At 35.9% G+C, this 24,409-nt stretch overlaps 1 protein-coding gene across 1 annotated transcript in view; it reads left to right on the plus strand.

Moving 5' to 3' along the window:
• The window catches only part of ADAMTS6 (ADAM metallopeptidase with thrombospondin type 1 motif 6), a 147,997-nt gene that overhangs the window by 2,460 nt on the left and 121,128 nt on the right, over nucleotides 1-24,409 (plus strand). Inside the window, exons 2-7 of the mRNA XM_008924697.2 lie at nucleotides 2,556-2,924; nucleotides 3,638-4,002; nucleotides 10,684-10,852; nucleotides 17,715-17,929; nucleotides 18,465-18,548; nucleotides 19,037-19,182. Of these exons, the coding sequence (XP_008922945.1) occupies nucleotides 2,828-2,924; nucleotides 3,638-4,002; nucleotides 10,684-10,852; nucleotides 17,715-17,929; nucleotides 18,465-18,548; nucleotides 19,037-19,182 (1,076 nt within the window). The 5' untranslated portion in view covers nucleotides 2,556-2,827. The remainder of the gene's footprint in view (nucleotides 1-2,555; nucleotides 2,925-3,637; nucleotides 4,003-10,683; nucleotides 10,853-17,714; nucleotides 17,930-18,464; nucleotides 18,549-19,036; nucleotides 19,183-24,409) is intronic.

Consider the following 24,409-nt stretch of genomic DNA (forward strand, 5'->3'; position numbering starts at 1 on the left):
CTGCAACCTATGACCAACACTACTATGTCCACTAGACCATGGCACCGAGTGTCACTTATATTTGTAAGCTTAGTGTTGACCAAATTTTGCATTTGACAACAATCTACAATGGAATGCTTAATATACTCTGCCAAGGAGAATGGAAAGAAAAAAGGGTATAGATATAGAGAATGGATGCTTTGAGGTTCCTACCAAATGTCATACTGAAAGTACTGTATCTTGGAGTTACCTGAGTGCTTTATCCTTCGCATCTATTACTACTCTATAGTTCAGAGCATTAATATGACTACGTGTGGTGTGCTTGTATCAATGGTTAAGTTGGCAATAAATACATTTGAAGAAGAAGTAAAAAAATTCTGCTGAAACTTCCAGAAAGCTTAATGTGTAAGGAGATTGGTCTTGCGTGAAGCTTGAAATGACGGAGACCTTTTCAGAGACCCCTGCAAGAACATTAGACATGAGTGACTATTGGACACTGTTGACCAACATGTGTTTATAGCCTATTGTATGGGCCTTTGGTGTCTAAATAATGGGCACTCTAATTTATGACCAGTATTCTGAGCTACCTTACTCCTTAGGTACTGCAGTTCCAGGAGACCTTAATGTTAGGATAACTTACTATAAGCCTAACTGATAGTAACATGAACTCTCTGAATGAGAGCTCTCTGAACATGAGCTCTCTGTTAGGATATTTTGGCTAAGTAAAAGTTGTAAGGCAACATTACCTCTATATATGGCAATACTGAGATGTTACTGGACTACAGTGTCCAGTTCTGGTGTCTATGGATGAAAAGGGATGTTGATTAATTGGAAAAGGTTCAGAGAAAAACTGCAGAAGTATTCAGACATCTGGAAACTGGATTATACAGGGTGAGATAAACCAAATAGGTTGAGTTGCTTATCAGAAAGTGTCAAGAGGTGCTTGTATCAGATTATAACTGTATATACAAGGAGAAGGAAAGCAGCTCATTAGCAGACAGGGATAAAGCAAGATTCAGTGACAGGAATTTGAAATTGTACATTCTCAGATTAGAAGTAAGGCACATTATTTACTGTACTAATGTAGCTGAAGAGTCTAGGGTTAATTATGTATCTTCAAAACTTGTAAAATCTAAAAACTAACTAAATATTAGCTAAGAAATAAATGTTCTACATGGCAATGTAAACAGAGATGTTTTTTATTAATATTCTTTGAAGTCTTGCCACATGTGAATGACATCACTAAATCCTTATGGTTCCCTAGAAAAGAAATACCAGAAAGCCCAAAGTATGTTTGCAAAGTGTATTTTATTCTCTTTATAAACCTGGTTTGAAAAGGTAGATATTGGTCAGATTAACCTCATTTATGTGTTAGTAATTAGGTGTCTTTCAAATTGGCTAAGAAGTTATCCAATATCCATTGTAATGTTGGTAAATAGGATTTGGGTGATGTTGATTTTTTTGGTGGAGTTAATATGCTACAGCTCTTTATAAAACCTTTGCAAATAATCCACTAGCTGTAGCTGTATTACCTGTCTGAATGAACGTTGTAAATCATTCCCAGAATTTTAGAAAGGCAAATTTATCTGGTGCATGTGTAAGTGGCTCTGTATGCTTTTGTAAAGTGGTTTTTAAACAGGCTTCCCTTCTTAGGTGTTCTGTTTCTCCATTGTCTGGCTCAGCAGAGTTGCTGTGTGCATAGGTGTGCTGCAAATGCTTAAGTGGACTGATGAGTACCAGCTGACACAACACATGGTTTGGTATCCTATGATACTAGACTGTTAGCTGAATGCATGGATCTTCTGTTTAATCCTTGGCCGCAGCTGGAGCTGTTTTTAACTATTGTTGCAATAGTGTTTTATATGCAAAAAAAAAAAAGGAAAAAAGAAAAAAAAGACAAAAGGCAGGTAATATGTTATTTGCTTAGTCTTGTGACTTGCAAAAGCAAGATAAAAATATATTCTACTTCATCAAACTGTACTTAAGATCTAGACAAAGCATTTTTGACAAATATTTGAAAAATTAGAATGTGTATAGTGAATACCTTCAGATACTGAAATTTTTTCTTTAGTATTCTAATATGCAGCATTCCCATTTAAGTGAATGAGAATCCTGCCTGCATAAGCAGAACCCTGGCCCAAATAATAAGAAAAGACATGCTGCAGAAAGATCAGATAACTGTATTCTGCATTCTTTCGTGGGTCTTCCTTTATCTACCAGTATATTGGGACCTGTTATTAGCCGCTGAAATCGATGAGTGCACAGCACTGATTATGGATGGAAGAAGTCTGAACAAAGTATATAAACAATAAGAAACATTAAATAGGTGTAAGAATTCATAAAAGTAACATGAAGTTGATAAGTGTATCATAGGCTATATGGATCTGCTGTTCAGTGAACTAATGGTACTTCATTTTTTTGGTAAGATTGTGGTATGGGACCATAAAATTGATACTGGATGAACATTATTTCAAAATGTTGCCTTGTGTAGTTCACTCTGGTGGTTTAGTGTCTTGCAGCATAGATCTGTTTTAGCAGAAAGAATTTGCCTTGACTCATTTTCTTTTGTTTTTCAGGAAAAGAAACGGAGCAAATTCAGTAACTATCCAGTCTAACATCTTACCCATATCTTAAGGAAACTTACAAATACTTTTTTTGACTTGAGAAAATGACTGCAGATATAGAACAAAATACCTATCAAAAGGTGGAACACCCTATAGTTAATTTGGAAGTAGTATAAAATATTTATACATGTTATGGTGCAATTCTGGAGTGGAGTTAACTCTATAGCACACAAGTAGCTCTCCAAAGAGAAAGAAAAAAGACAAGCTTTCTGTTTTTCTAAATTATGGAAATTTTTGGGAAGACGTGGACATGGATTTTGAGCCTAGTCATGGTTTCATCGGAATTTCACAGTGACAGCAGGCTTTCATACAGTTCTCAAGGTAGGGGTCCGATCTCTGTAGTCAGCAAGAAGCATCTGCTTTTGCATTGTATTTGTGTAGTATTTTCTAAACCATATTTATATAATTCATGAGATCATATGGGCTCTGCTCTCAGTATTTTCATGGTTTATTGTCATGCAGATTAAACTTCCTTCTAACTTCTTTCTATCTACTTTTCAGCATAGGAAAACCTTGCAAATTAAATCTAGTAAGATGTTGTACTTGATAACAGTTGAGAGACTTGCCATGATAACATTAACATGTTTTTAGACTAGGAAGTAAGAATCTAATTTTGTTTTTACAGTATAATACTTTTCCTTAATACTGTTTATATTCTTGCAAGTGGATTTAATAGCTTTTGTCTTCGAATGGTGTCACTGGGAAAAATATGTCCTTTTTAAGGTAGAATTTAGCCCCAAATGGTATGTATTTTTGATAAATAGAAAAAGATATGTATTGAAATAATTCCAGTGATGATCAAATTAATAGGAAATCAAACATGTTTTCTTGACTTGCAAAGAAAGAAAACAATGTTTTATTTTATTTAGTAAAATGCTACATTGTGCATTTACCTGAAAATTACTTTTGTTAATGAGAGTGATGAAGTTTACCCAAATATGGTTTATGTTTATGCTACTACTTGCTGTTTCCTGTTATATTTTTTCTTCTATGGCCACTCTCTGGACTGTCTTACCTTGTGATTGATTACAAAGAGGAATTCCTGTCTTACCTTGAACACTACCAACTAACAATCCCAATAAGGGTTGATCAAAATGGAGCCTTCCTCAGCTTTACTGTGAAAAATGCTAAACCTTCAAGAAGGAGGAGGAGCGCAGACCCTTATGTCCAAGAACTGGCAGCATCTAAATTATTTTTTAAACTTTCTGCCTATGGCAAGCACTTTCATTTAAACCTGACTCTCAACACAGATTTGGTGTCCAGACATTTTACAGTAGAGTACTGGGGGAAAGATGGACCGCAATGGAAGCATGATTTCTTAGACCACTGTCATTACACAGGATATTTGCAAGACCAGCTCAGTACAACTAAAGTGGCCCTAAGTAACTGCAATGGTCTGGTAAGTCTGTATTACTTGTTCTAGTATAATAGCGTGCTTGTCCCTTTTAAATTACAGAAGAAGAATTTAATTGGCGTATCTTTCAGTTTTTTGAGTCCCTGTAGGAAGCAATCAGACAGGAAGGTGCAGAAAACCCCTAAAACCTGATCTAAGTCCTGGGGAAAAGTAGTCATCAGTTTTTCAAGCTTAATGTAAGTACTAAGACCCAATTCTGCAGTCATTTAGAAGGCAGCCTGTTCAGTATTTACAGTATCTGCTCTAGGCTACAAGATTAGGTCTGTGCTGAGATCTTTACAGGTTATAAAAGCCTTGCAAGTTCAAGGGGTGGGGAGGAGGAAGCAGTGGATCCTCCAGGATGCTGAATCTCTACAGAGAGACATTGATGGAACTGAACACTCTCTTATCTTTGAGAATTTTGGTTTAGAAACTATGAGTATATAACAGAAGAGGAATTTAGTGATGTAGAAGTCATCATTGTTAAAAATTAAAATCGTGACGAGAAAAATTGATCTTTAGCAGACAGCAGCGTCAGAAAGTAATTATTTAAATTATTTTTTCCAGAAATATTTTGTTTACAAATTTTAAACTTTTGCATTTAACAATAGTTTTAGAAATTCTTATCTCATTTATTCTCATCTCTTCTTTTAGTGGTGACCTTTTGATCACATGACAATAGGACCTGCATGGGAAAAAAATCAGAAAACAAATGCAAAAAAAGTAAAAAAGCAGACTACTGAGTAACGATACTAAAATAGAAGAGCATGACTATGAAATACTAAATCAAGAGCCAGTGTTTTCTGTAGTAAAAATATACATATATATTATGGTTACTCATTGTGGTTTTTATTATAGTAGAATGCTGGTCAATCTTTTAGGAATAGGCAGATCTAACTAATTGCTAGGGGAAAAAAAAGATTGCACAGACTTGCTAAACTAATTCCTATTTGTCCTTGAAAGTGCTATTGAATAATGCCTCTTGGGATGTTATTTTCAAACAAAAGCTAACTGCTTCAGACCTAGATAGGTTGCATTACATGCAGGTACTTTTGGTATCACTCATGCAGTCTAGTTTAACATTTTGTAGAACTCTTGAAGAAAAATAATTTAATGGGGATTTCCAGGGCTAAGTGAACACTTTCAAAGAAATGTAGTTAAAATGATGTTCCATTGAGTGTGGTATCACAGTTTGGTTGGTGCAGACTTGTAGTGGATAGATCTGAATTTAGTACAGTTTTCACTTTGGTCGCAGTTGCCATGTAATAACTTCTTTTTCTGGTGGCAGTTATTTAAGCTCTTTGCCTAATATACTTGATCTTTGCTTTTGAGTTCTTTTCAGCTAAAAATACTATGGAGACCAAATCTCTTCTTTCAGGACTCATTTCTTTAACAGAGGCTGCATGCCTTTTTATCTCTAGAGTTTCTGCTACTTGATGCACAGACTAGTTGGCCCCCTTGGAGCCTGCAGTAAGTGTCATGGTGATCCCATTTCAGCTCCTCTTTGACCTTGGCTAAGGGAGTGAGCCAAGAATGCCTGCTCTTGGCTTAGCTGACTCTTATTCTCCTTTCATGTTAGGAAAACAGGAGTGGGATGAAGCAAAAAAAAAAAGTCCATGTTTTTCTGTCTTTGCCCATCTCTTGCTCCTCATGGCACTTCTTTTCTTCAAAGAAGCGTGGAAGATGTTATGGTGAAGAAGAATCTTTTTTTTGTTTCTTCTGTGCCCTACACCCTGAGGTGACATTTAGCATTCCCAATGCTGCGTGTTTTCCCTTTGCCCTCAGCCTAACTGTTCTGCTGGAGTGAAGCTGCCTATGGTTCTAGGTGCCAGTATGTTAACTCAGTATCTGTAAGGTAACTTTAGTGTAGAGTGTTTCCCAGTTAAATCATCGTCTTCAATGATTGTGGTTGTCATCAGCTCTTATGTGTGTCTTTTGGGCGTTAAGGCAGCCTTAATCCTATCTCTAGACACACCATTACTGGCACTCAAGTTCTCCGAGGTCATGCCTCTTTACCTGTGACTGCAAGTATCAGATGTCCATTGCATCTCCTGGGAAGGCCTGGTGGTCACAAGTGTGTGAGACTCCTGTCATAGTGCAGAAGCGGCAGCAGGGGTGGCGCATGGACCTTTCTCAGAGTGGCTGGAATCCTGCAGAGGGATGCAACAGTAGGCTCGACTTAGTATCGTCATCTACTGTACAGAAACTCATCCAGTGTTACCAGGGTCTTCCAGAGCACTGTCTATGGGAATTACCACTTCATTCAGAAAAATCCATCACAAAGTTATTTTTGAATGATGATTCCTACTGATGAATGTTTTGTTATGCAGCTGCTGGTAAGAACATGTTTCATAAAGCAATTGGCAATGAATATTGAAGACAATATTACTTGTTTTAGAATTATTGATAGTTCAGAATGTGTTGTGCTTAAGGCATTTGTCATATTTTCTAGTTTGATTTTTGTTCTCTAAGTCACTGCCAGTCATATTCTAATAGTCCTTGATTAACATCTGTATCAAAGCCAGTCATTTTAATTTTAAAGCAAGTAGTGATTTTTAACAGTGAGTGTTGCTCACAAGGAAAATTTATGCATTACGTTTACTCTAGTTCTCTTGAGCTTCACTGTTGACAAATAGGTTGTTTCTTCCCCTTATTGAATATTTCGAGTTCCTCTGTTTAGTTATGCAGAGTGGTCATGTGAGAACATGATTTAATTAACATATATTGTATGACTTTGAAGAATGCTTGCATTTGGTAAGTGTAAGGAGGGCTTTCAGTTTCATTATAATAAAAGTGACAAGCAATCAGTTCATTTTCCTCTCTTGTTTCTTGTTTCAACCTCTCTATATTTCTCATTACCAAGTGTCCAAGAATTACAGACTGCTACTTACTGAAGTTTCAGTCCAGTAGTTTCCATCTGCTGTTGCCTGATTATGCTATAAATGGTTCTGAAGTTGTGAGGAAAGCTCTGTAATCCAGTGAACAATCATATGAGAAAATTGAAGGTTTTGTCTGGCAGGCTTGCTGGCCTTCCAAACTCATATTTACTGTAGTGAATGCTACATTTGTGGATGGATTGCAGGTTTGGCCGTATCATAAAAGAGCCTGCAATGACCAGCATTTTAGGGCCTTCAAACGTTGGGTACAAGGCAAAAAGACTGAGGCATCGCCTAAGCTGAGTATGTCATACTGAAGAGAAGAAATGGTGGTAGACTGGCTAAACAGAGAAGAGCTTTACCTCAAGGGAATGAAGTTTGACTGATTCTGAGAGGAGCAAGGCTCGAAGAAGTTTTGGAGGCTATAGCAGTGGAATTAGGCAAACCCCCAACATTTTTGCACTCTGACCCACCTTTGTCATCTGCCAGATGTCAAAGCTCTTAACTGAGCGCTCAAACAAGTTTTGCACAGTAGAGAATTTTGTCATTTTGAACTGAAAGGATCAGTAGTAGGAAATATTTTGAGGCTACTGTGGTCCCAAGTAAATGTTAAATGTAAAAGGTCCAATATTTCCGTGGCATGTGAAGTTCCATGCACTGTGTAAAATTTGTGCTGTGAAGCACAGTTCTCTCCATCCAAACAGAAGTGATATGGAAAGCACAGGTAGGCGACTGTGACTTAAAAGCATGATCTTAGTAGGTTAAAGTAGGAACTGTTTTGCTGGAAGACTTAATGATTGTTTCATGTATTCTGAAATACATATATGTTTAAATTACTCATATTTTTCTTGAGTTAGCTCATTTGAAAGCTGTTTTTACTCTAAAGAAGGCATCTATTTATGTATATTATGAATTGTGTATACTATGGTATTTTTGAGTTTTATGTAAAATAATACGTAATTTATAAAATAATTTATAAATATCAAAAATTATATTAAAAAGGATTTAGTATTCTTGATCAGTGTCTCTAGGGCTATCTTTGGTACTCATATCTTTTTGCAGTATAGCCTTAGTATTCAGAAAATTAAATACAAGCTGTCCTTGTCCTGGTTTGTCTTGTTAGATTCTATGATGTGCTGTCTCAGGCCAGATCACTACTGTTTTCATCTTTGAGAAAACAGTAAGCAAATGCAATCTTTTTCCTTAGTCATAAAACCACACTGAAGTGTATAGCCAGCTGTTGACATGCTGAACAACACTGATACATTTTCAGCTGTTTCCATTACTGCTGCTTTATGTTAAAAATGGATATACTTTTAAAGTCTAGAAAGGTTCAAGGCATGGAAAAATTGTGAAACAGTAGTACTGTGTGGAGAAGGCATGTGCTTACTTGTCCTCCATAGTTTGGTTTCTTCTGCAACTGGTGGACCTCCCCCATCTGAAGGAGGTTAAGGCCCCTGCTGGACAGCCTGACAAAAAAAAGATTCTTTTTCACAAATTAAGGGAACTCCATGTGAATCCATGTGGATTCACAAATTTATCTGAGCATGTCAAACTGCTGGAACCAGACCTTATATATATTAGCAAGAGTTGGCACTCTGTAGTGGTATTGGATAACACAGGACCTCAAACAATCTGTTTTAGATAATAATCTTGGGAATGTTCCTTGTAGTAACCTACTTGATGCGTTCAACTTGTTTCTTAAATTCATGGTATTTTGTCAAAAACTCTTCTGGTCATTCTTATGTCTTAATGATATTTCCGATGCTTTGGAGCAGGAGTTTAATTTATGAACTGTTAAAATACAATAGCAAAACAAAAAAGAAAATTAAATTAATTCATTTTAATGCTTTAAAAGGGCATTATTTCAATCTCCTTTTTCAATGGAAATTTTGTTTTGCTGAAATAGTGGATTATAAGCCAAAACTGGTGTTTAGAATATTGTTTTGGATATATATGTATAATTACCACTATTTATTAATCAGGCTGGATGGTACCTCTGTCTCCTCCAGCTTGGCATGAAGTGGACAGCCTCATGGTGTTGGCCAGAACCACTCTGCAGGATTCTCTTCCTGTGGGAATATAATATCAGAGTTTATAATGGCTCAGAATTCACTTGAACTCAGATGTCTGACATCCAGACTGGATGCAGTCCAGACTGTCAAGGTTCTTTCTGCACATCTGGCAAACCCAGTTACAATTTGGTTTATATTTTCAATACTATTTAGGCAGCAGTATACCAGTAAATGATTGATTTTCTAATAAATTCTTAGACTCCAAGTAACAAGAAGACATTGTGAGAGGAATTTCATACTGGCATCTTCCAGGTGAATATAGAGCCTGATGTTACCTTTTTGAGTCAAAAATTGAGTTCATAATGAAAAATACCACTGAAGAGAACACTTATTGTTACAGTGGCAGTGTAAGGAATGTGTAATTGGAATCTGCAGTCTGTTCATACATATATTTTCACAATTTATAATACAACTCTATTTGGAAAACACTTCTTTCTGGTGTGTTACACAGGATTTTTCATTTTGTAAATTTTACGTTGTTACTTGTTTCAGGAGTGAAGAACAGCAGGCATTTGATGATGCACTCAACAGTAATAGGACGAGAGCTTTGACCAAGAGTACAAAGGCAAGCTCTGATCTTAGAAAACAGCTTTATGATGTATTTAGAGCAGATATGGAGCAAGTGGTCTTATGTCTGATCGTAGAGGTTTAAAAAAAGACTCATGAGAAGTACTTGCTTTACAGATCAAAGGTGTGGTAGAAATTTGTGATTCATCAGGTCAGGATATGAATGCAGAAGTTCCTGCTCCCTGGCTTCTATCAGAAGAATAGCTCTTTCTCCCTCTGTAGAAAGTTAATCCATTCAGAATTTTCTACATACGGGTATCAGAATTTTTTATTTAGCAGGTATGGGTGTAGAACTCTGTCAGGGCTTATTCCCCAATAATTCTATATCCAGAAGGATCCCAAACCTGGTTTTTCTGCTAAAGTTCAATTTTAATTGCTGAAGGTTCAGGAAATTGCATAGTTGGCCTGAAATCTCCCCTTTCTTTCATAAACCACTTCCTGTTTGGAAGAAGCTGAGTTCACAAATGTGAAAGTTATGGGAATAGAATATCTACTATTCTACACTACAGTATGAGGCAAAACTGTTCATTTGTTACGGGGAATGAGGTCTAGTGCACAGTCTGCAACAACTCTTATATGCTAGATTTGTGGCAAGACCTTTTAAGGAATAAATACTTTGTAGACAGTGTATAATAATATAAATAATTTGACTTTTATTAACTAGCTCAGTTTTTGGATTAAGCATCTAGATGTGAAATAGTGAATGGTTTCTTTGAATATGTGTTCTGAAATTAATCCTTCATGGCGTTTGTCTTTGATGGAATGTTTGGCTTTAAGCATCTAGCAGTGTGACATCATAGCAGGATATTGGTGTTGCCATTAGAGCAATGCAATTTTGGCTTGATGTGAATATGAATCTTGTAGTTTTGGAACATCTCTGTAAAAACATTATTTGTCATATGTTGAGAATGTTTCTTACTTTCTTACTACATCTTAAAAAAAAAGTGAAAGAACTCCAACAATATGACAGTGATAATTTTTTTTTTCTCATTGTGTTGTTTTTAGGCACCACACTAAAATAAGCGGAGAAGAGCTGGCTTATGCACTATTTTATGTGTTGGCTTCTAGCTGTGGATTTCTTAACAGAGAATGTTTTTTAAAGTTAAGCTTTTTATATGGCTTTTATATTGTCTTTTGTAAGTTTTTATTTTCTTATTTTCTTCTTTAAGCATGGAGTCATTGCTACAGAAGATGACGAGTATTTTATTGAGCCTTTAAGGAATATAACAGAAGATTCTAGTAACTACAGTTACGAGAACGGTCATCCTCATGTTATATACAAAAAATCTACTATGCACCAGCAACACTTCTATGATCACAGGCACTGTGGAGTCTCAGGTAAAGGAGTATGAGTGTCATTCCTTTTAAAATGTTATAACTTAAGATGTATTTTAGCATCTTGCATGGTTCATATTAAAGACATGGTGGAGAATGTAGCAGTGGGAGTCCTTCTTTTGGGTTATGTAATGTGTCTCATTGAAAAGTAGTTTTGGTTTGGTTTTTTTTTCAGATTCAGATTGAGAATATATTGTCTTTCAAAAACTGAGGCAGTGGGAGTAGGTCTTGTTTTATGCCTGTGTTGTGTAGTGGTAGTAATGAGCACAGGCTTTCTCAAAATGTGCTATAAATGTACTTGATTCCCCAACTGGAAAGCATTATTGAGTGACTGAGTATTACAGCTCAATGTTTAGTAAATGTTCCATCTTATTGGAAGAAACTTGGTGTGCAATAAATGTGTTAGTATTATGATTAGCAATACATTTGGAGCTGAGTCCACATCTTTCTTGTTTACAGTTGTTTATGGTGTTTTGGTACTGTTTTTTTGGTTCAGTGGGTCAATGGTCAAATATGTGATTTACATGCGCCTTATGGAAGGATTATATAGTTTTAATGGAGAGATATTTTCTTTGTAAAGTAGTTGTTACTTCTACAGATACACTTTTCAAGTACTCTGATGTGATTTTCATTTGCTTAAACTGAAGCTGAAAACTAACTTCTTGAAGACAGCATGGAGTAAATCTGACAAGTTATTTTAGAGCACAAAAGTAATGGGTTTTTAACATACTACAAAAATGTTCTAACCTTGCATTTGTTTATATTTCAGTAATAGCTTGTTCAGTCCTGAATGGTTGTATTCCATGAGAATCAATGCACAGGGCAGGCGGACAATTACTAGTCTTAAAATTATATCACTGTTCATTGATGTAACTTTTTCAGCTTCTTCTGGAGTTTAGAATGTTTACTGGCACCAGCTGACTAAGCTTGCAGTACAGATTGCCTGCAAACCCCCATTCTTGGGAGACAGTTTGTTCTGAGGGTTTCTGTTAAATGTGTTTATGGAATGTCAGACTTCATGTATGTAACTTCTGTTTTAGTTTGGAAGCATTATTCAATCTGCACGCTTCTCATACTACAAAACAAGTCTCTTAACTGTTACTGCCTGCTAACTGATTGTAAAATAAGGGCACTAATATATGTTCATTTTGTAGGGAGAACTATCACTTTAACCTCTTGAAGTAAGTGGATGGATTCCGAAATACAGGAAGATGCAATTTTTACCATTATTATATCCCCTGAAAAAGAAAGAATGTTAGCCTCTACCAGATCTTATCTTCTAGACTAATGCTTAGATGTCATTCTCCTTCAAGTCATGAAGCAGTAGCTGCTAGTTTTGTCAGGTTGTATTTAGATATTTCTGGTGTTATCTGTCACATGGATCATAGGTTGATCAGAACTCTGCGTCTTGCATGCATTTTTTATAAACCTTGGTGTAATATTCAGCCTTTATTCCTTTATATATTTGATGATGCTTTTGTTCTTGGACGCTCCTGTGCACTTCCTGATCCTTTGTGTCCCAAAGTCCTTAATTACTGGAATACTAAAGCACTGCTTTTTACAAGCCTAACATGATGCTCATTCATCTCAGTTTCTGCTGTTCCTGTTGTTCTGTATATTATTTCTGCTTCATGAAAATGTCTAAAAAAATTTGCTCTCCTCCAAGACTGCAAGGTCTTACTTTTCCAGATAACATGTTTTACCCTCATGGGTACTAAAACCTTTTAAACTTATTTTCTGAGCACTGCCAAAGCTCAGCTGAAGTTGAAGCTGACCAGAAATGTGGGGGACAATAAAAAGAGTTTTTTCAAATATATTAATGGCAGTCGGCAGTATAGAAATATCACCAGCCCTTTACAGGCTGAGGATGGTCATTTCACAAACAGGGACAGAGACAAGGCAGAGGTGTTTAATGCTTTATGTACCTATGTCTTCAACATGGATGATGGACCAAGGGGGTCTCAGTGTCCTGAGCTGGAGGACCATGACTGTGAGAATGACCAACTTGCAGTCAATCCTGAAATTGTGCGGGACCTGCTGCTCCAGCTGGATCCCTACAAATCTGTGTGGCCTCATGGGATGGTTGTTCCGATTTTCAAGAAGGACAAGAAGGGTGACCCTGGAAACTACAGGCCTGTCAGTCTCACTTTGCTGCCTGGTAAAGTTATGGAAGACATTATTCTGGGAGGTATCTAAAAACACCTGAAAGACAACACAGTTGTTGGTTACAGCCAGCACAGCTTCATGAGAGGAAAGTCCTGCTTATCAAACCTTTTTTGACAAGGTAACCCAGCTAGTTCATCAGGAGAAGCCAGTTGATACCGTCTTTTTGAATTTCAGTAAAACTTTTGATACTGTCTCTCACAGGATCCTTCTGGGCAAAATATCCAGCTCACAGCTGGATAAACACATCATATGGTAGGTGAGCAATTGGCTCATGGGTCAAGCACAGAGGGTAACAGTGAATGGGGTGACATCAGACTGGTGACCTGTCACTAGTGGGGTTCCACAGGGCTCCATCTTAGGCCCTTTGCTCTTCAACATCTTCATAAATGGCTTGGATGCAGGACTGGAAGGGATACTAAGCAAGTCTGCAGGTGGCTCAAAACTGGGAGGAGCTGTTGACTGCCTCGAATGCAGGGAGGCCCTGCAGAGAGACCACAACAAATCAGGGGACTGGCCAATCACCAACCCTATGAAGTTCAGCAAGGGAAAGTGCTGGATTTTGTACCTGGGATGGGGCAAGCCCAGATGTTCCTACACAAATTGGGGAACTAGATGCTGGAAAGCATTGCCACAGAAAGGGACCTGGGGGTCCTGGTTGACAGCAAGTTGAATATGAATTAGTAGTGCCCTGGCAGCCAGGAGGGCCAACTGTGTCCATGGGGGCATCAGGCAAAGTATCACCAGTGAGTCAAGGGAGGGGATTGTCCCACCCTGCTCTGCACTGGTGCAGTATCACCTTGAATATTGTGACAGTTTTGGGCTGCAGAAAATAGAAACATATGAAGCTGTTAGAGAGCGTCCAAAGGAGAGCAACAAAGATGGTGAAGGGCTTTGAGGGGCAACCTTATGAGGAGCAGCTGAGCTGAACTTGGTGTGTTCAGCCTGGAAAAGAGGAGACTGAGGGGAGACCTCATTGCAGTCTAGAGCTTCCTCATGAGGGGAAGAAGAGGGTCAGACGTTGATCTCTTCTCTCTGGTGACCAGTTACAAGACCCAAGGGAATGGCCTGAAGGTTTAGGTTGGATAGAAAGAGTCGTTCACCCAGAGGGTTGCTGGGCACTGGAACAGGCTCCCCAGGGAAGTGGTCACAGCACCAAGCCTGACAGAGTTCAAGAAGCGTTTGGATGATACTATGAGGCACCTGGTGTGACTCCTGAGGCCGTCCTGTGCAGGTCTTGATGATCCTTGTGGGTTCCTTCCAATTTTGTGATTCTGTTGCAGCTTTATCCTAGAGGGACATGCATCCCCAAATATCTAAAAACTAAAATAGCTAAAAACTAAAATCCAGTATTAATTTTCAGTTTTGCAGCTTTCACACCCCAGGTTTAAAACCAGTTATACAGTCATCTTCACTGAATTTGACTGGTTTTGGAACTTTTCAACAGTCCAGTTTTGTGTTTTAAAATGCAATCATAACAAAGCTTTAACTGCCTTTTTGCAGGATATCATTTATTTTGTCTGGAGACTGATTTTAACTTTACCTTTAGAACAATTTTCCCAGTACTGTATTCAGGGAGGAATCTGCTTGAGTAGCTGTGCCACTATTCACTCTGTCAAGTTTCCCCTACTGTAACCTAGACCTAAATTTATTGTGTACCTCTTCTCTTACCAGAGGAGTGATCAAGATTCTGAAATGTTGATAGAGACAAGGGGAATGTTACTTCTGACCTTCCTGAGAAAATTTACAGTAACTGATAGAAAGTGGGGTACAGAGTTTGGTGAAAGGACGTTTGGAATTGGTTGGGATGAATAAGTGATGGACTACTTCATAGTAGATGGTAGCATTACGGTAACTAATACAAGAGAAAAATTGGGGAGGCCAGGACATTCAGATAAGAACATGGAATAGATTGTATGTATTGTCACTAGATTAACTGTTTTATTTAAAACAGCTGAAATCATTAAGGCCTTGGTAAGAAGTTGTCCACTGCCAAATTCCAGTTGCTTCAATGGGTTTTGAGGCCACTGGATTATCTTGCAGAATGCTGTATTCGAATAGGATTGAAAAACAACAGGAGTTGACATATGAAAGCTGCAGAGTGGCAGATTATTTCCAGATAGCTCTGTTATATGCTGATTTATGTAGTGGTTACACTCATGCCAGACTCTACAATTAGTGTATTCTAAAATAAAGTAAAAACTTGTTAAATGCATGAAATAACAGTGCTAAAATATTTAGAAAAAAGCAGCATAATGTTTTACTTCAAAGTATTGTCATGGTTGCATGAGTAGTTCGCTATTGCATTTTGAGATCTTTTTCTGATTGTGCTTCTTTCTCTCCACCTTGAACCTCACCCGATGTCTTTAGAAGACTGACTTAGGAAAACTTGGGTTACCGTGGTTGTGAACTCCATGTGTATGTGGATTTGGATTTCTTTTAAGCTACAGTTTAAAACCTAATTCCATATTTTGCACTAATTACTTGGGGGTTAATTACAGTGGGTTTTTCTGGTTTATTTTTGCTTTGTCTGTCCTTTCTATTTTTGCTGTTTTTACTTCCCAGTAACTATGTTTGATATAAAAGAAGTTTAATTTTTTTTTCTTTTTTAACCTAAAAATATGGTGGAAAAATGATATCACTTGCCACGTAACTAGTTTTGTTAAATAAATTGTAGGCCTTTATTGTTACATTTTAAGTTTTTGAAGAATTTAGTCAGCATTATTTAGTGCTTTTAAAGTAAAGCAACATAAGCACTAATAAATCCTGAAGTGCAAGGATTGTTTCCAGCTTTCTTATTACTTTGAGACCAGCTGAAGCTTAAGCTTCTCCTCTGGATAAGCAAATGAGAATTGTTTATTTTTGTGAAGTCTTCTGAGACCTTTGTTTGAAAGATACTATCAAGATGAGTCCAGAATAATATTTTTTTTCTCTGAAAGTTTTCTGCATGAGGTCATTGGTTTTCAAGTGTTTAGAATAGATTTGCATCTTTGAGTGAGAAATTATGAAATAATGTGGAAGCAGTATTGCATTTCTAGAATACTCGCACTCCAAGGGCATCAGAAACATCAGCATGTGTTATTAAAAAATAGAGTGAATTTTTAAAAATTTTCATACAGAAGCTGTCAGAGAAAATTCCAGACATTTCTAAGTCACTGCTTAAGTGAGATGAAAATCTTTGATCAATTAAAGCAACTTTTATTTTTCTATGATAAAAGTGAAAAAACAGGAAAAATTTAGTAGTCATTCTAGAATCCACAACAAGCTTTAATACTTGGTAAAGTTTTTTTTTAGAATGGATTATACCCATTGCAGAATGAGGACAGTTTTGTTATTGACAATTTTTCAACTATCAGGTTTATTTTCATTTTTTGACTTTTCTGAAAAATGCACCTTTTAAAGCCAACACTGTGCCTTCAGAAGTTACGAAACACTTCAGCAGTGGGAACACTGAAGCTTTGTATTCCTGGTTTTGACCTGAACATACATTCTTTGCAGTGTACTTATTGCTCTTTGAAAATAGTGTGCTTAGTTGAATTGCATAATGAATTGCTTTTTTTGTGGGAGGTACTGGTTCTATCTCAACTCATCCTTAGCTGACCTTGTTTTAGTAGATATAAGGTTGCATCTCAGAATTTGCTCACTTGAGCAGTCCTGTTCAGACAATTTTTAATGTGTCTAACTGTTAATATTCTTGTGCTCCTCTGTAACTAGCAAAAAATTAGATATTTAGATATTAAGGATTTAGATATTTTGAAACCCTACTTAGATAAAACCAGCCCAATAATATGCTTTGCTATATTATTATCTCTAACTGGAGATTTGTATTGGCCCTTGTGGAAAAGTGATATTTATTACACGCCAATAAAGCCAGTTTATCAGGTAAGGATGGATTCAAGTTTGTACTGAGGACAGGAATTCAAATTCAAACAAGTTTGTAGAGTTTGTTTTGCTGTTAATTACAGCTCTTTGTATTTTTAGTAATCAATCTCTTGCATGCAAGAAATATTTTTTCTATATATTTACCTGAAGGAAAAGCATGAATCAATATATTTGAACTAAGATTAGTGTTAAAATAACTACATCAGTTATCCCATGCCAGCCCATTTAAAACTTCCCATTATAGTTAATTCACAAGGTAGATAAAACGTAATCTGATAATCCTCTGAATGGGAAGTTGATCTTTTTGGCCTGAAAACTGATAGGCGTGTAAGCATAAAGGCCTAAAAATGGCAGACTTTCACAGGAGGGAAAAAACCTGTTTTGGTACCTTATCAGCCTGTTTAATTCCTTAGTAAATTTGGTATCTTCTATGTCAATGTTTAATTTTTGGTTCGTAGTATTTTTTTTCCAAATGTTAGAGCTGTCTTGTTCTTATTTTTAAAATTCTGAAGTGTGCTTGTGGTTAATTATAACTGATCTTCAGTATTAAGGTAAATGTGCAGAATCAGACCTGTTAAGAGAAGATGGATAATTTTTCATCCTAGTTCAAGTTAAGGAGAGTCGAGAATATTGAAGCTCAAAGTTGGCTTTCTATTATATAAGTTATTTAAAAACAAAAATTAAAAAAATGTAATTTTTCTTTGCCTCAAGAAAGACTTCAGAACCCTGAGGATGGTAATCTCAACATAAAGCAGCTGCATTTGAATGAGTTTTTACTAGTGAAGCTTCTGAAGTGTTTAATTGTTTTGGTTCCTAGAAGACCTCACAAGAAGCAGCAAACCTTGGTGGATGAGTGATGCATCTGCTTTTCGAACTTCACTTCCAGTCAATGGCACACTGAGTAGTCATAGTCGACAGAAGAGATCTGTAAGCCTTGAACGGTTTGTGGAAACACTGGTAGTAGCAGACAAAATGATGGTGGGATACCATGGTCGCAAAGACATTGAACACTACATTTTGAGTGTAATGAATATTGTAAGTTTCATCCTTCTCTGTGCTCATATCAATATGCATGTACCGAAATGATAAAGGACCTGTCAAGTATTTATTTATTGCCATGAATAATACTTTAATATATGTATTAACTTGCAGGAATTAATAGTTAAAATATTGAAAAATCTTGGCATTATGGGAAAAATGCAGTACTTTTTCTGTCAAGAAGTATGTTGTGGTCACTTTTAAATTGTTGTCTTTAATTTTGAATTCAAATTACATTCAGATTATACAGTTCTATTCTTCTTATGTCAACACTCTTAATACTTATTGTGCTGGATGAATTATGGAACAGTTATAAGAAGTATAAACAGTTTTGATTGAAAAGTGCGACTCAAGAAGTTCTTTTAACTGAATGGTCATTTTTTGATAAAAAATTAACTTTTATTTGATGACGATGATAATTAGAATTATGGAATTGCATTAAGTGAGGAAATTGGGTTAACTTTTAACCCTTTAGGAAGCAAGTAGTGTTTCTTGTCTGACTTTGTGTCTTTTCTTATTTTCTGGAGGTCAGGTTGCCAAACTTTATCGTGATTCCAGTCTAGGAAACGTTGTGAATATTATAGTGACGCGTTTGATTGTCCTCACTGAAGATCAGGTAAGAGCTGTTGCACTGAGCTTTATACCTCTGAAGTACGGGTTACATTACTGTGTAATATAGTGTTCATTGAATTATTGCTTGAAGTGGCTGCCTCTGAGTACAAAACCTATCATGTAATTTTCACTGCTTTAATCAAGATGAAGCAGTTCAAAGGAATATTCCTCGTGTATCATCTCAAAGATATCTTTTTTTACTTCAGGTGAATATTATTACAACTTTGGGGATGTCAGTTTTATTTTTAGATCTGTATTTTGATTTTTTTTGTATTGACATAATGATTATTAAAGTTGGAGCGGAAAGAATGACAGTTCAGTAATACACAGCTGAACTTGGGGTCAGATTTTACAGAGATAAAATTTGGCAAGAAGAATTTATTCCTAGAAACCACTGCTTCTAATTATAGTCCCATTTTAGTTTTCAAAAGGCTTAACAACTGACCTTAGTAATTTGTTTGGAACATTTCTGGTATGCATGTTGTATTGCAGCCAAACTTGGAGATAAACCACCATGCAGACAAGTCCCTCGATAGCTTCTGTAAGTGGCAGAAATCCATTCTCTCCCACCAAAGTGATGGAAACACCATTCCAGAAAATGGGATTGCCCACCATGATAATGCGGTTCTTATTACTAGGTATGGTCATTATAAGTATTGTGTTTATTTTATTTCTGTAGTTTTCTTGTTCTTAGCATATGTATGTGTAGAGGCAAAGTAATATAATTGGTAGGTAACCTTAAAAGGAGGAAAATTAATAGATGGCTTGTCTTAAATGTGTCAGATTATTAAGTATAGATTAAGAATTTGGAAAAGTAAGATCTGCAAATCACTTGCTTCTGCTGTTATTTTCACTTCACAATTGCCAATGCAAAGTATTACAGTAGAAAAGATGGATCCTATTGACCATTTTATACTTTTATAATGGAAAATAATTCATAAGATTGCAGAGAACAAAACAGTTGGGAAAATGCTTTGTTGACCATATATAATGTGTTTGTAAGAATTTCAAGCCAGTGTAATAGTATTTCTCTGAAAACAGGTTCTTGCAGATTCTGGCAATATGAGACTCTGCTTTGTGGCTGGTTTTATTTATTATGCTTAATTAAGATGAGAACTGACAGTTTAAATAGGTAACTTCAAAGCCTGCATATGTGCCCACGTGTTTGCATCTGTTTCACTATTACTTTAATGAATTCAACAAAGCCTACACTGTCATCTTGCAATCCTGATAAACATATTCATGTCTGTCCTTTGCAGTTGGGAATAGGCAACTCTATTAGGAGATAAGTTTCACTGTTGTTCAAGGACACTATTTACTCTTTTCTGTTTTATTTAAGTAGCAGCAGGTGCAGCAGCACGAACTTGGATGAGGATCTTTTTATTATAATTTCTGCTTTCCAGGACAAGTTCTGTACTGCTTTGTATATAATCTGTTTGTGGAGTCATTGCATTCACTGCAGAGAAAACTTAAATAGTGATTTAAATAAATCACTAAAATTTGCATAAAAGTAGTAAAAGTTGCTTTTTTTTTGTAGGAAGGTGGTGATTTTTGTTGCTTTGTTTTGCTTAAGGAACAAATCTTTATTTTTGAGAGGAAATAAAAGCTAATGAATGTATGTATTAGCTTGTATGTATTTTTGTATTCATATTTTGAATATAATTTTTATGTGTGGTCTTTAATACTGCATAGTAAAAATCAGAATGGTAAAATGATAGATTCAGGTTGCTGCTAGAGTCCAAGAAGTTTAAAAAAATATTTAAGTCCAATAAAAGTAAATAGAATGAAATTAAAAATAAAATACAGTTACATCCCAAGGTCTTAATTTTTCCCCGAGGCCTTTGTTTATGCTGAGTTTTTTTGCATACAAGTAATTCCTTCGCTAGGACTGCTCACAGGTGAAATTAAATACACCTTTACAGCTGTGCTACACATCAAGCTTTTACTGGTATAATTTAAGTGAGTGAAAAACTGTAATCTGTAGGTGGTATGATTGTGTCAGTTGAAGACTCTCAATATACATGTGTAGAAGCTGCATTAGCAACACTATATTTGTACTGTTTTGGCTGAGTAACCTGACATTTCATTGGTGTTGTTCTGGCTCCGCAAATCACAGTTATTTTCTTTCACTGTCGTGCCTTAGCATGTTTTATTACTGTGTGGTCTGTACTGGCTTCCCTGTTCTGGTACAGTTTTCCCAGTGTGGTTATGAATGGTTCTGTGTTCCAGACAAAAAGCTTAAGTCAGTGCTAACTTGCAGGCCTTTATCTGCAAGAGGAGCAAGTTTTCAGAGAACATGAATAATACCTATTGAGAATTATGTTTTTTCATCAAAGAGCAGTAAATACTAAAGACCTTTTTTTTACTCTTCATTATGGAGGCTTAGTAATTGTATAAGTATGTAGCATGTGTATGATGTCTTTTAAAAAGCATGTAAGAATACTTCTGTAACTTTCCAATTTACTTCTAAGAAGTTTACACTTCTAAGTATATACCTATCTTTTAAATCAACAGAGTGCTTCAATGTTGTGTCTGCAGGCTAGTAATACCTGCCTTTATAAAGTTCAGTTATATATGCTTTCAAAATAAAATGCTTGTATTAATTCATTTATCACAAAGTCTGCACTAATCACTTTGACTGGATCAATCAGGCTTTTAGTGAAACTGACAGCTATTCTAGCTTATACTAATAAAATGAATCAGCATATTTGAGGAAAAGATACTTCTTTTTTAGATTGGAAGGAGTAAAGACAAATATATATTAATATGAAGATGTAAATCCATTAGCTTTAATATTTCTAAATGGATTACTGAAATGGTGATACACTTCTTTTCATTCTGTTTCCTATCTCTCACTTAAGGAACCACAGTTAAGGCATTGTATGTGAGAGAGAAGGATATAGCTATGGTGCTTTAAACTTGTACTGCGCCAGAAAGGTCTTCTACACAAAGGAACTTGAACCTCTACTACCAAATGTTAAGATACTTTTTAGCCACTCTAATAGTATTTTGAAAGCAATTTCCTGAATCTGTCCCACTGATGCTGCTCTGCTTTGTATGAAGTAATTACATTTTCATTGAATTTGACACTGGCACCAATTTTTGGTCACTGTGTACTTCTATTTTATGAAAAGTAGGAAAGTTTCAGTTTAACATTTTGTGTTGATTAAACCCAGATATTTCAGTAAGGAGTTTGATGTATTTGAAAGTATTACCTAGTCCTAGACAAGTATTTAAAGTTTGGAACTACACCAGTCTATCTGAAAAGTGAGGCAAAGGTTTTAAGAAAAGGAGTCACTGTCTTCAACTGTGCAAATGAAGGCAGTACCTCAGCTTTTGTTAGCAATTCCTTCACGTTGCTTTCAAAGGTGGCATGCTCTGATGTGGAAAAACAATATTAAGGGTGCTGATTCCCTAGGGCTGTCTGCCCCTAAACAAGCTGTATGCTAAAACCAGGTAGTCTCACTGTCATGGGGATATCCCAACTGATCTATTGATAAGTCCCATGGAGATGTTACCATGCCTACTAAGCCACCAGTCTTTGGACAAGAGCCTACCTGTGTTTGGTGTGCTTGGTGTATGGTCTTCTCTGTTGTGGTCCTGCAGCTACCCTGCAGTATGCAGGGTGCGTATGTTATTAAGTGGGTAGGGAATTCTGGAAAACTTCTTTGCTAATTAAACATAAGGCAGGTAAGACCTTATATTGTGTAGTGCTCAGTCTTTGAAATTTCACCTACCTTTTTTCTGTTGGAGAATATGTTTAAGTCTCAGACTTCAATGTTTTATCTTGTAACTGTCCAAATTGGGTTCTTGGGGACAAGTGAAAGTAGAATGCTAAGCAGACAGGTTTTATTATGAAGTTGATTAATGATGTAATGCTGGTAAGACACTGTTGTCTTTTTTTCTTGAAGACTTTAGGTAAATCTAGTGAATCTTTAAATTTATTTCATAGTACAAAATAATAAAAATAGGAGGAAAACTTTTATGATTCTCTAATCTCAAATTCTTTAAGAAAAAAAAGGGTCACACTGTCAGATTTTTCATATTAAGATTGCATGTAAATTTTGAGTCTTGTGCATCCCACCTCATTAGAGGTATCTCTTTGCCTTTTTGAAGTTAGTTATTATTTGGTGATTTGTTTTTTTTATCCTTCCTTGGTAGACTGCTTCCTCTTTTTCTTTCTTCAGAAACTCTAAAAAATAGAGTCTCCATAGATTACAAAAACACAAAACTTCAGAGGTACAGTGTACACTATTACTTTATTTTTACTTTTTTTTTTAAGAACACTTAAGCCGGTTTTCCTTCCGTTTCTGTAAGTTGCTTCCTTCTCTTAATCTTAAAGATTATAAAGTAGGAATTGTGGAATTCCTTACCAAGACCTTGACTAACTATATGTTATGAACAGAACTATTCCTTGTCCTGTGTACCTGCATGGAAAGGTAAGGGTCAGAGGGCTGGATTCTAGGTTACATTTTGTAATAGGGATGGAGAAGATAAAAAAAAATTTAAAATGCCTATTTTTTTTCTTTAACACATTGAGTTCTCTAGTACTACATTTCTGTATAGCTCAAGATAGTTAGTTTGATTTGTCCAGGTACTAAATGGTTGTTTTTCCAAATTATGTCTGACTGACTGAGTTAACTTTGCAGCAATAAAGTATTTTGCTGCTGAGAGGGAAGATCTAGAGTTATTATTCTGCCTCCTGGTGTGTTAGTAGATCAAATAAAAAAGGCATAACACACAGCCCAAAGAGAGGAAGGTTTCAGGGGAAAGTTGAAGTGTGTATCTGAAGGGACAGAATTTGATCTTAAAGGTACAGTTGTTTTAAACAGAGAAACATTTGAAACGTCACTTACTTAAGGAGACAGTACTTCTCAAAAATTGTTGAAATGTCATCTCTTGGTAACATCATATACCATGAGTTTGTTTTACATTTTAGAAGAAAAACAAATTCACTATGCTTGACAAAAGCATTATCTCTTTGCAGTTAGAGTGCTTTTATAGGAACATATATGAGTTCCTTGCAAAAAACTTACTAGAATTAATTTTCAGACTGTAAACCTGCATCCTTTTATGTAGATACACTTCATGAAATTAATGACCTAAAATACCTTAAAATATAAAATTCTTTTACTTGGATTGGAATCTACTTGAATTATGTTTATGAGCAGCTTACTGCTTTAGCAACAATTTATTCTACAGCTCCATTGAACTGATTCACTGTGTTGCAGGAATCTTTATTTGCTTGAATAAAGAATCAGAGCCATGTGATGATTTTATTAAATCATATACACCTTGATTTGCAGGTTAGACTGAGAGTAAAAATATTCAGTACCATAGATGTTCCAATTTTTCTATTTCTCAGGGTTTTAAATGGGCTAGTACATGTTAATATTCTGAGACGGTGAATGAGCTCTCTCATAATAGACTCTTATATTCTTTCCAGGTACAACTGTACTTGTAACTCAGTAAGTAAATGTATTGCTAAGTGGTGTGGTATGGCTTGTATTAGCATTAACATCAGTATTAGTGTGCAAAATGTCTTTAGCAACACTACTGAAGCCCATATGGGAGGCATTAGCATTGTTACACAATTGGTGGATTTTTCAAGTCTTTCAAGGAGAGAAATTTTATAGAATTAGTTTATTTTATTGTATATGTGCAAGATTAATTTCACAATTTCAGTCAAATGCCCTTACAGGCAAGATATACTCACTTTCATTTGTCTGTGAGGTATGCATTCAATGTGCAGGCTAGTGCTGCCAGTTTTTCTAAGAGGATGGAAGGAATATTTAAGATACATATAAGGTATATATGGTTGCAGTTCTAAACTGTAAATTCTGTGATTCATAATCTAAGAACTAC

This window comes from Manacus vitellinus, unplaced genomic scaffold, assembly GCF_001715985.3.
Source record: "Manacus vitellinus isolate BGI_N305 unplaced genomic scaffold, ASM171598v3 scaffold_18_pilon, whole genome shotgun sequence".
In the NCBI taxonomy this organism is placed as follows: Eukaryota; Metazoa; Chordata; class Aves; order Passeriformes; family Pipridae; genus Manacus; species Manacus vitellinus.